The sequence below is a fragment of the Biomphalaria glabrata genome, chromosome 1 (assembly GCF_947242115.1).
Source record: "Biomphalaria glabrata chromosome 1, xgBioGlab47.1, whole genome shotgun sequence".
NCBI lineage: Eukaryota > Metazoa > Mollusca > Gastropoda > Planorbidae > Biomphalaria > Biomphalaria glabrata.
This window is the reverse complement of record NC_074711.1, coordinates 18322861-18336197: the sequence shown is the minus strand read 5'-3', so window position 1 is coordinate 18336197 and position 13337 is coordinate 18322861. Positions and strand designations below refer to the sequence as shown.

The following is a 13337-nucleotide window of genomic DNA, read 5'->3' as shown; positions in this document are numbered from 1 at the left end:
ATAACAAAGTAATTGGGTGTGCTCCTATTTACAAAGCTTATATCTGCTCACTCTGTCTGTCTGTCTGTCTGTCTGGTGTCTAATACAAGGTTTGTGCACGCTATTTCTCCAACACCCAATCTCGGATCAAGCTGAAATTTTGCAGAATTGTTTCTTTTACTTGACAACATAAAAAATCAATTTAAAAATTAACCGATTAGTTAACTAAATATTGATAATTAATTATTTTCTTTGGTGTTTCTATTAAGGACATAAATTGTACTTGATTGAAATTCTGGTATTAGCTGAATCAGTCTTATTTATAGGTCGTCGCTTTAAATTAAGTTTGAAACAAGCAATAGATAACTATACAATTTTCTACTTTCTTAGCAATCTTACTAGCTGAATGGCTAGCATGTCAGCTCGAGGAGGCTTGATGCCATGATTTCGAATCTCGATCGTTCCCCTCCCCCCTTTTTTTTTATAAATGCTTTTAAAAATACTGCAAAGTTCACTCAGACCTCCCCTTTCTTTTTCACCCTCCCTCCAATTTCCCCAACTGGTCCAAATAAATGTTGGGATCACAGGGAGAAAGCTAGAAGTATATAGTTGCGCTGAGTATAAATAATTTGTATGACAATAAATATATTCCCAATTGTACATATTTCTTGTTGTTGGTCTAGATCTATTACAAATTTAATGATGACTGATCCAATTTAATGGATTCAGTTACACTTCGTCTAAGTTTGTTTTTTTATATATGTTTTTTTTTGGTTTTTCCTTATTTGTTCTCTACATTTCAAACCTTTTTATTGTTTTTGTTTTCCAACCCGAAGTTTATTTACTAATCAAGTGTTTTCTCTCAAACATTTCTCATCTTATCCCCCTTTGCTATTTTAAGTTGTGGACACCATTGCTCAGTCTTCATCCAGAAGTCTTCTTATCAAACACACTGGAAAAACTCACTGCGTGCCAGTAACAGGGCTATAACTTTCTGATCTGCAGACATAAACCATGGTTGAGTTGATTTACCTTCGATAAAAGTAGAGCCTGATGTATATTTACAAAATATTTCACATTGACATTTGATACCTTCTCTTAATGAGCTAAGCAGATTTGACCTTCATCGGATCGCCCTATATAAAAACGCAAATATGCACATAGAATTCTTGTTTAAATAATGTAAAAATACAAAAGTGGAAATTTAGTGTAAAAAAAAGTATTGTAGGTTGTTTTTTTTTTTTTTTTTTTTTCACTGATCCGATGGCTATCCAAATTTTTAGCATTCTCATAAACTCTCTGACCAGATTCAATGCCAAACTAAGGCACGTGAGCTATCTCCGGACCGTGAATCAGTGCTATAAATTTACTCGATATTCCTGCTTAATAAGCATCATGTACAAATTCCAGACAAAGTATGTAAAAAAATGTTTGAACCAAACTTATAACTCTGTGTGGTACAAATCTTATAATTCTGTCTGTGTTTTACAAATCTTATAATTCTGTCTGTGTGGTACAAATATTATAATTCTGTCTGTGTGTTACAAATCTTATAATTCTGTCTGTGTGTTACAAATCTTGTAACTCTGTCTGGTACAAATCTTTTAACTCTGTCTGGTACAAATCTTGTAACTCTGGTACAAATCTTGTAACTCTGGTACAAATTTTGTACACGTTATTTCTACCACTTTTAATTCTCAGATTAAATTGAAACTTAGAAGAATTATTCATTGCCCCTGACATCACACGAATCAATACGAAAATTGACCAAATTATTTGATCCATTATCGTAATTAATTAATTATATTTTATATAGAGACAGTACTACGTTTGGGGAGATAAACCTTGTGAAGAGAATTAGGTTGTTGGCTAAAAAGTTGAAACTAACATAATCTTCTTTTTTTTAGTGGCCCCCGAAAGGGGAAAAGACGCTATTAGTTTTGTGTGAAATGTATGTCCGTCTGTCCCGTTAAGATCTCGTAAACTAGAAAAGATAGTGAAAATCCGACTTCACAATATTTTAGACCATTCAAAGTTCTGATGCAACGGCTACTTTTTTTTTTCTGAAAGCGAAAAATCTAATTTTTAAAGTCAGTTATGCAAGTATTTTTTTCAAGAGAAAAAGCTAATTAGTATGCATTATAAGTTAGACCTAATTTAAAACGAATAGTAATCTTATAAATATTATTTTCCTGCCATTTGTTTAATGGCAGTAGCTATGAGGGTCTGTTTAGGGGTTTCATTGGTTAGGTAGTATGTCTTTGATATTAAATAATATTTCTATTACTATTATTATATTTTTAGGTTAATCACTTTTCAATTGTTTATGATTTAATACTTGTGAATTATGATGACTTACAAATAAAAACATATTAAAAAAAAAAAGCCCACAAAAGAGGCAAGATGGCCCATAAAAGAGGCACATAAAGCCCAAAAAAGAGGGAAAGAAAAGAGGCCTAAGGCCCAAGGATTCCTATGATGATAAAGCTAAAACTGAATAGCGCAAATTCTGAGGTTTCCTTTAAAAAAAAATAAAAAATAAAAAAAAAAGAGATTGAGCCTTTTCAAAAAATTACATCAATTATAAGACAATCAGTTAGGCCAGGCGCGGTGGCTGAGCGGTGTCCCGGGTTCGAATCCTGGTGTAGACTGGGATTTTTAACTTTGGAATCCTTGGGCGCCTCTGAGTCCACTCAGCTCTAATGGGTACCCGACATTAGTTGGGGAAAAGTAAAGGCGGTTGGTTGTTGTGCTGGCTACATGACACCCTCGTTAACCGTAGGCCACAAAAACAGATGAACTTTATACCACAAGGTCTGAAAGGGGAACTAGTTAGGCCAGGTTCACATCTAACTTTAAATTCACTTTCATCTATCCTTTGATCTGTTGAACCGTTGGGGCACTACACAAGATCTGTTAACCTTCTTTCTCCATTCTTATCTCTCATTTTGTCTTTGATATAATTTCATTCTGATGTTTTTTCTGAAAATATTGAATCCTGCCTGGGTGGACCACTTCGGGGGCCGATTTTGAGTTTGTGTTTCCACACAAACTGTCTTTTGTAACCTTGTTATAAGTACTTATATAACTCAGTGTCTAGCATGTCGGTTTTCAATTATGGAGGCTTGAGAATTCAGACTCAACACTTTTTAAAAAATTGCTTTTGAAAAGGCAGCAAGATGCTTCTTCCATCTCCCTTCACTGGTCCACAAAAATGATTGGACTTTAGTGTTACTGACAATTCTGAGAGCAGTTGCGGTATTAAAAAAAAACACTTAATACAAATATTTCCTATCGCTGGTCTAGATCTATTTAAAATTAATTATATGACTGATTAAAAAATAATTGATGTCATTTCACTCAATATAAGCTTTTATTTTTAGAAAGATTTGTTTATATTTTAATTGTTTTGTTTCCTAACTTGTTATGTATTGAAGAGAAAGAGGTAGGCTCTGCACTGCACATCAATAATAAACATGTAGAGAGCTGCAGACTACAGATAAACCTAAATAACAATTTTTCTAATAACATTCAATTAATTAATAATAGATTCTTAGGTTAACTAACGATGTGATTTGTTTTTAGCCATTAAAGAAGAAATCAATAGTATCTGAGTCTGTTTCAATTGTTTGGTAACCTTTTGTCCTATTTGTACCCTTTTATAATTTTCGTAATGCTGGGTACCCCCCCCCCCCACCAACCACAGTTTAATTTATTGACAGTACATAATTAATGAATGTTTTGTTAAAAAATCAGCATAGTTAATGAGGTGCAACGCGTACCCCTTCCAAACTCTTCCCGTACCCCTGAAGGTACGAGTACCCCACTTTGGGAAACACTACTCTAGGTAACTCATACCAGGTGTAGAAATGAATTATGTTCTATTAAATTCCAATCAGCGGACCATAATGGAACAGGTCCACATGACTTGGAATAAAAACAATTACCTTTCTCTTGCTTCCATAAACATTGCACTAATAACTGAGGTCAGAAGCATCAAATACAAGGGAGGTAAAGACTGGAACAAAAACTGAAGTTTTACCGGCACTACAAGCACTTGATCAGGTAAAGGGGAGTTACCGACAAGCTCCTGCCACTGAGTGTTCATAATGTTCTCTTCTATTCCACCTGAAAGTGATCTTGGAAGTAAAACAAAAAAAGTCAGCGTGTAGGGTTAGTGTTCTCAGGAAACAAAAGTCGTTGAACCAAAACGTTTTTCTTTACCAGAGAACCGGAAGTCGTAGATGGGATAAAAATGTGGGCGTTGTCTCAACAATAGCACTTCCTTTTTCTTGTAAAAAAAAAGTTTCGATTTTTCGCTTTCAACTGAAGGCAAACGTTCTACCTTTCTTTAAAAATAAATAAATAATTTAAGACGCAGTGATGGTGCGAAAGTGGTACGTAATTTGCATAATTGATTGTTTGACTAAAATAATTTATAACTCAAAATTTATAACAAACGAATATTCGCATTTTGACTTGAGTAAATGTTTTTCTAAAACAAAGTTTTACATTTAGAGGGGGAAAAAAAGGAATAAAAACTACATCTTCCAAATTAACGTATAACGTTGTTATTAATATTATCATTGTGTCTAATAATTTTTGTTTGTTTAAAAATTGAAAGTTTTAGAAAAGTTTATAAACATTTTACCTATATAGCTTTTTTTTCTTTGTTAGATTTAATGATACACAATTGTATTTTGATATACATTCATATTTTGACACACATCTACATTGAGACATACATCTGTATTTAGACATGCATCTATATTTTGACATATATCTATATTTAAACATACATCTATATTTAAACATACATCTATATTTAGACATACGTTATATTTGTTTGCGATTTGCTTCACGGTCACACTGTCACAGTTTTTAGAGTCATCGATACGTTTGGACATTTAATTTTTAATACTCCTTCACCTGCAGAACTGCTTATTGTGAACTAGCCGCGTTGAATCAAAAAGTAACCAACAGGTGAAAGAGAGTCTTCTAATGATTTATTTTACACTAACAGCTGCACCTTATAGATGGCAATTTCTTAGTCTGTCTGGCGTGGTTACAGAAAGTTAAGAATTTTAACATCAAATCTGATAGCAAGTTGTTTTTTTTTTCTTCATTGTACACCATGGGAGGTATCGCAAGAAAAATGACATCTTTCTGTTGACTTGTATTTGATGAAATGTTTTGTTAAGTGTTGACTGATACACTATATGTGACTATTAGAATGTATATGCCTCATTATTAAACCAGCAGGGGACCAGACTGTAAAACTGTCTAAAAATGTTATCCAACAATTGTGTTGCTATAATTTATTCTAATTAGTTTGGCACCTGCTACTGATAATGTCACATCACGCCACCAAGTGTAGATTATCCGGTATATCACTTGATTATGTTTGTAGGTGTAGAAACTATAGGTGCCAGGTCTTGAGCCGGATAAATCTTTCAACAGGTGCTTATTGTGTGCTTATTGTGTGCTTACTGTGTGCTTACTGTGTGCTTATTGTGTGCTTACTGTGTGCTTACTGTGTGCTTATTGTGTGCTTACTGTGTGCTTATTGTGTGCTTACTGTGTGCTTATTGTGTGCTTATTGTGTGCTTACTGTGTGCTTATTGTGTGCTTATTGTGTGCTTACTGTGTGCTTATTGTGTGCTTATTGTGTGCTTACTGTGTGCTTATTGTGTGCTTATTGTGTGCTTATTGTGTGCTTACTGTGTGCTTATTGTGTGCTTACTGTGTGCTTATTGTGTGCTTATTGTGTGCTTACTGTGTGCTTATTGTGTGCTTACTGTGTGCTTATTGTGTGCTTATTGTGTGCTTACTGTGTGCTTATTGTGTGCTTATTGTGTGCTTACTGTGTGCTTATTGTGTGCTTACTGTGTGCTTATTGTGTGTTTATTGTGTGCTTATTGTGTGCTTACTGTGTGCTTATTGTGTGCTTACTGTGTGCTTATTGTGTGCTTACTGTGTGCTTATTGTGTGCTTATTGTGTGCTTACTGTGTGCTTATTGTGTGCTTATTGTAAAGATAAACTCTTTTAAAATAATATTTCTTTATTTTCTCTTCAATATAAACAATCTAACTTTGTATATTTCTTTCTGAAAATGTCAATTAGATTTAAATTAATATTGTAATGGAACGAACCAGTTCGCAATACATTGGACTTTTTTTTTATAAAATATATTTTGATGAAAAATAAAACAACCTGTGCAGGTATGTTATCAATGATATGGCAAGAAACTCCAATTAAATGATTTTTTGCTACTGTTGAAATGTAAGTACATGTAGCTTAAATAATATATATTATTATTATATATTAAATTATTATATATATTAAATAATATATTCAGCATGACAGACCAGGGAAAAAATAAATGACATTTCCTGCATCTGAGATTCAATGTCATTGACCAGACTTTTCTGTTTGTTGAACAATACGGCACAACAGACAATTAAATTAGAATTAGGTCAGACTTAACAGTATAATAGATGGGGAAAAAATGTCGGAGAATTGTTTAAATCAGACTTGTGCCTCAAATTAAAACTTTATTTTATTTAAGCCATTGAACTTTTAAATAACAAATAAAATGTCATTGTTTTTATCTGGAGAAGAAACAAAATCTCTCAAGACCCAATGATCAAAGAGTCGTCAGGAATTATTTGTAAAAAGTTTGATCTCAATCTTGGATTTGTTCATTTTGTTGTTGTTCTGTTTCATTGTAAACCATTGGCTTTTGTCTTTCATCTTTATAGTTTAATATGTCATTACTTGTATAATCATCTGTCATTACTCGTATAATCTGTCATTACTCGTATAATCTTTCATTACTTGTATCATCTGTCATTACTCGTATAATCTGTAATTACTTGTATAATCTGTCATTACTTGTATAATCATCTGTCATTACTTGTATAATCTGTCATTACTTGTATAATCTGTCATTACTCGTATAATCTGTCACTACTCGTATAATCTGTCATTACTTGTATCATCTGTCATTACTCGTATAATCTGTCACTACTCGTATAATCTGTCATTACTTGTATCATCTGTCATTACTTGTATAATCTGTCATTACTTGTATAATCATCTGTAATTACTTGTATAATCTGTCATTACTTGTATAATCTGTCATTACTTGTATCATCTGTTATTACTTGTATCATCTGTCATTACTTGTATCATCTGTCACTACTTGTATCATCTGTCATTACTTGTATACTACATGCCTCCTTCCTTGCTGAACACAACTATGGAATACTCACAAAATGTAAACATTGGTTTGGGGAATTTCTTTTGTATTGAGATTTTCTCTGAGCTAGGTCTAAAAGTTATTCTTTACATTTCCTTTTTTACTTGCATTATTAAAATGTACATGACCCTCCCAATCCTAATCTGTATTTGTTAGGCAAAGTTAGGTCGTTGTATTGGCCTCACGCTATCTTCGTTAACAGTTAGCTAGAAAAACAGATGAATGTTGTTTCACTTTTATTGTTCGTTAGGTCATAAAAATCTTTTATGAAGTATGTGAATTTTCTTCCCACTCAAGCCGCCGCCTCTGGCAAGGTTCTCTTAAAGTTTGGTTCCATGCTAGAATTTAATACACGTACAAATATTAATGTAAACATCTTTTTAAAAAGAAATGTTACAAATATTCCTCAAGAATGTTTCTAATAGTTTTTTTTTTAAAGAATATATACTCGTCATTTTAAAATTTAATAACTCAATTTCTGAATGTCGAAAAGTTGTGTGTTTTTTTTCAATTACACATTTTTTTTTTCGTCTTATTATAGCATGCTTTTTTCTCTGATTATATGACTGCTTGAATACAATACTACATCACACATCTAACATGACTACATCACACATCTAACATGACCACATCATCACTGCATGACACATTACTACATCACAAATCTAACATGATTACATCACACATCTAACATGACCACATCACCACTGCATTACACATTACTACATCACAAATCATCACCACGTTACGCGTCACTACATCACATGTCATCACTACACTACACGCCAAAAATACATCAAACCTAATTACACCAAAACATCATCAATACATTACAAATGGCTACATCAAAAAATCATCAATACATCATAGATCCCTACACCACCATTCATTACACATCACAACATCACACGTAATCACTACATCCCACATCTTTACTATATTACACATCACAACATCACAACATCAATTAAACACAGAAACAATTCGTTTAGTTAAAACCTTCATCAAAACTCTTTCTTACATTTTGTGTATTTCTTTCTTCCCCAGGCATTTATCTAGCCACATGTTTCCTCCACCTGATGCCGGACACCAGGGTCAAGATGGACTCTGTAATGAAGAATATGGGCTCCAACACTACATACGCGGTTCCGGAGCTTCTGGTCATGTCAGGGTTTTACGCCGTGGTCTTTGTGGAACAGATCATCAAGGTTTGTATTTTAGTTTACGTTGGTCGTCCTTAATAAGATTCTCTTTATCTCATTTTCTTTAAATTGGTCAAAAGTACAACTTCCAATATCAATGCGCTGGGGAAATACAACAAAAATGTAGTGGACATAACTATCTGTTAGCGAGTATACATATCCCTTGAATGTGGAGATATTGGTCTGTTGCAAGAACGAATTCAAAAGTCTAGCTGATGATTTCCACACCCCCTTCCCCTTAATAAAGTGTGTCCTCAATTCATCAACATCATTTGGGACAGTTATTACAAGACATCACTCTTTGCTACAAGACATCACTCTTTGCTACTAGACATCACTCTTTGCTACTAGACATCACTCTTTGCTACAAGACATCACTCTTTGCTACAAGACATCACTCTTTGCTACTAGACATCACTCTTTGCTACTAGACATCACTCTTTGCTACTAGACATCACTCTTTGCTACAAGACATCACTCTTTGCTACTAGACATCACTCTTTGCTACAAGACATCACTCTTTGCTACAAGACATCACTCTTTGCTACTAGACATCACTCTTTGCTACTAGACATCACTCTTTGCTACTAGACATCACTCTTTGCTACAAGACATCACTCTTTGCTACTAGACATCACTCTTTGCTACAAGACATCACTCTTTGCTACAAGACATCACTCTTTGCTACAAGACATCACTCTTTGCTACAAGACATCACTCTTTGCTACAAGACATCACTCTTTGCTACAAGACATCACTCTTTGCTACTAGACATCACTCTTTGCTACAAGACATCACTCTTTGCTACTAGACATCACTCTTTGCTACAAGACATCACTCTTTGCTACTAGACATCACTCTTTGCTACTAGACATCACTCTTTGCTACTAGACATCACTCTTTGCTACTAGACATCACTCTTTACTACTAGACATCACTCTTTGCTACTAGACATCACTCTTTGCTACTAGACATCACTCTTTGCTACTAGACATCACTCTTTGCTACTAGACATCACTCTTTGCTACTAGACATCACTCTTTGCTACTAGACATCACTCTTTGCTACTAGACATCACTCTTTGCTACTAGACATCACTCTTTGCTACTAGACATCACTCTTTGCTACAAGACATCACTCTTTGCTACAAGACATCACTCTTTGCTACTAGACATCACTCTTTGCTACAAGACATCACTCTTTGCTACTAGACATCACTCTTTGCTACTAGACATCACTCTTTGCTACTAGACATCACTCTTTGCTACTAGACATCACTCTTTGCTACAAGACATCACTCTTTGCTACTAGACATCACTCTTTGCTACTAGACATCACTCTTTGCTACAAGACATCACTCTTTGCTACTAGACATCACTCTTTGCTACTAGACATCACTCTTTGCTACAAGACATCACTCTTTGCTACTAGACATCATTCTTTGCTACTAGACATCACTCTTTGCTACTAGACATCACTCTTTGCTACTAGACATCACTCTTTGCTACTAGACATCACTCTTTGCTACAAGACATCACTCTTTGCTACTAGACATCACTCTTTGCTACTAGACATCACTCTTTGCTACAAGACATCACTCTTTGCTACTAGACATCACTCTTTGCTACTAGACATCACTCTTTGCTACTAGACATCACTCTTTGCTACAAGACATCACTCTTTGCTACTAGACATCACTCTTTGCTACAAGACATCACTCTTTGCTACTAGACATCACTCTTTGCTACTAGACATCACTCTTTGCTACTAGACATCACTCTTTGCTACAAGACATCACTCTTTGCTACTAGACATCACTCTTTGCTACTAGACATCACTCTTTGCTACAAGACATCACTCTTTGCTACTAGACATCACTCTTTGCTACAAGACATCACTCTTTGCTACTAGACATCACTCTTTGCTACTAGACATCACTCTTTGCTACAAGACATCACTCTTTGCTACTAGACATCACTCTTTGCTACTAGACATCACTCTTTGCTACAAGACATCACTCTTTGCTACTAGACATCACTCTTTGCTACAAGACATCACTCTTTGCTACAAGACATCACTCTTTGCTACTAGACATCACTCTTTGCTACTGTCTCCATTTAACCATCGCCACAATAGCCATCGTCCGATATTTTCCAAGTGTCCTATTTCTTTCAGCAATTCGTTACGTCAATTGTGAATGTCTACTCGGGTAAGTCAACGTCAAATAACAGAGTGTTTCCAGACACTGCTCTCTACTGTTTGGTGATCACATTTAAAGACATTCGAAGTTGAAGGGTCACATGAATATCCATGAATTAGAGCGTTTAAGTCTGCATCATTGTGGGTATGGGTTAGTTGTTCTACGTCGTCTAACCTGGCATGATCTCCAGGAGTAAATGGTATTGTGATTGTCCCTTCATGAAAGTTTTCATGAGATTCAGCAATGACCCTGAATAGTTTGTGCCAAACTGGAGAGGAAATCAGTCATTTGACTGCACCTCTCGGAAGAGGATTAAAGTTATTTTTACATTTTCATCTCTCATTTTTTTCTCTACCTTTTCCTTCCGAATTCTATTTAGTTCCACGTTTAACTGGTTAAATAATAATTGTGATTTTTCAATAAATCCGCAACGAAGAAATTATGGGATCTTGCGACGAACCGTTCAACCCAATTATATAAGGCATATTAGACAGGACAATCCATCTAGCCATCTATGAGTCACTTCTAGTAACAGTGGATTTACAGACTGCTGTAAACATAAATACTTCATAACATCAAGATATATTTCCTAATTTTGAAGTTCAGGGCCCGTTTTAGATTCACACGAGTATGTTCACACTAGTTCGACTTCTATAGGACTATAAAAATAGGTCTAATGTTGTTTGTTAATCTTTTGGAGAATTGAAACTCACAGAAGCACGGTTTACGGGTATAAACGAATCTATTATTTCGGAATATGTAGTTAGTATTACAAGTAAATATCTTTATATAAAAGATAAAGCGAGGCCAAGCATGTTTACGGGACACCGACATTTAATGTGGCTCATTTGGCAGCCCAATCGGCTCATTAAGGCACCTGCCTACCGGGCATTTGCTCTGTTGCCCAGATAGCCAGTCCGACCCTGTGTGTCACCCTCACCCTCATTTATAATCCACACATGCACTAGTATCATAGTCAAAGTCATCAGATTACATCAGTCAATACACGCATTCCATAACAATGTGTAAGCTGAATATTTATATGTTTACACGTATTCTTATCACGCACATATTGGTCAATTGTCCACCAAGAAACAAGAGCTCTCCACTACATTCATATTTCAGCATAATGTTTCTCTGCTGAATTGTCACACTGTGATATTCAGCGACATAGTGAGCTGTGTCTGGAAATCGATACTAACTATAATAAAGAAACTATTCGATATTTTAATGAGCAAGAAGAGATCACTTTTAAAAACTCGCGTGCCTCAGGTTTTCATTAAGCCACGGTAATCGATACCCAGGGTGTTAGTTGTAGTCTGCATGGATTTGTTTTTAAATATTTTATTGAACAGAATAATAACAACGTAATTAGATATCTATAGACAAAAAAAATCCATGTGACAAATTCATGTGTTATTATTTTTAAGTAGATCTATTGTCAGTTCTTTTTTCTGCTGTGCTACAGTTTAGCTTGCTGTTAATTTTGTATCGCTGTTGAACTGCACATTTACAGCCATTTAACTTAATAGTGTAAGATTTATCTCCATTTTTCGATATCTAATATATTCCGATAGGCGGGATGAATTGATATGATTCAACATTGCGATGTTGTATTATTAACATCAAGTTCGCGAACATTGTATTGAAAAATATGAAGGAAAGTATTAAAAGTTAAATACAGTTTCTTGTTTAGATCGGAATTTCACAGCAACCCGATGTAACCGAAAGGCGGGTGGTTCGCTATTGAAAGGGAGGGGCAAACATTAAGCATTAACTTCTACATTAATGAGAGGTATAGTTTTAAGTGAAGAGTTTGTTTTTTTCCCTAAGGTAACTTTTTTTTTTCAAAGGATCTATATGGATAATTCTCTTCATGGCTCAAGAGTTTGAACATGCAAGAAGAAGTAAAGGAAAGATCACTCTTTTATTTCTGCAAGTCGGACGAACTAGATTTACCCTACGAAAAAAAAGGGGGAGAACAAGTAGTGTTCACACGTCTCAAAATAGCAGAGCCGGACCGTTGTAACCAAGAAAGATCACTCTTTTTTTTATTTCTACCTCACGTAAATTTAGCGGCGAAAAGAGAGGGGGGGAGAACAAGTAATCTACTCTGTATTCACCCGTCACTAAATAGCTGGGCCGGCCTTAACCATTGTGGGTTCTATGCGAAACGGAATTCGCAGGGCCCAGTTTGGGTAGGGATATGGATTATAAGTGAAAATTAAGAGTTTATTTTAAAAAATACATTTGTCTTTGCATTTTATTCTTTCTTTACTACATACAAAATTACTTTACGAGCCTTGCATCTAGCGAAGTCATTCAGTATATCATAAAAATATTCTCTTTCCTACATATATCACGCTCAATAGCAAGAATTACCAAATGTTTCAATCTATCTACGAGCATTGTTGACCTCAAGTAATTCTTCATTTCTTTGAGGAGCAAGAAGCTTCTTTCACCAGATTCCAAAATTATGGGATAATGCCGTTTTTTTTTTATCGCGCGTAGGATTGTCGTTTTCCATATTGAATGACAGGGTTAGGGTTAACAATTTTTGTCTATATGTTTCAGGAGATTCGCATGAGTTTACAAAAGATTTTAATCATTTTCGGAGATTTCCAGGACGTTTTTGTATATTTTGCGATTTCATGAGATTTCCAGGACAGGAGGCCGCGGGAAATCTGTTATAAG

General features: G+C 34.8%; 1 protein-coding gene across 1 annotated transcript in view; it reads left to right on the top strand.

Annotated features, from left to right (window-relative positions):
• Positions 1 to 13337, top strand: part of LOC106058117 (uncharacterized) — a 113419-nt gene that overhangs the window by 80519 nt on the left and 19563 nt on the right. The window contains exon 3 of the mRNA XM_056026052.1: positions 8289 to 8449. Within this exon, the coding sequence (XP_055882027.1) occupies positions 8289 to 8449 (161 nt within the window). The remainder of the gene's footprint in view (positions 1 to 8288; positions 8450 to 13337) is intronic.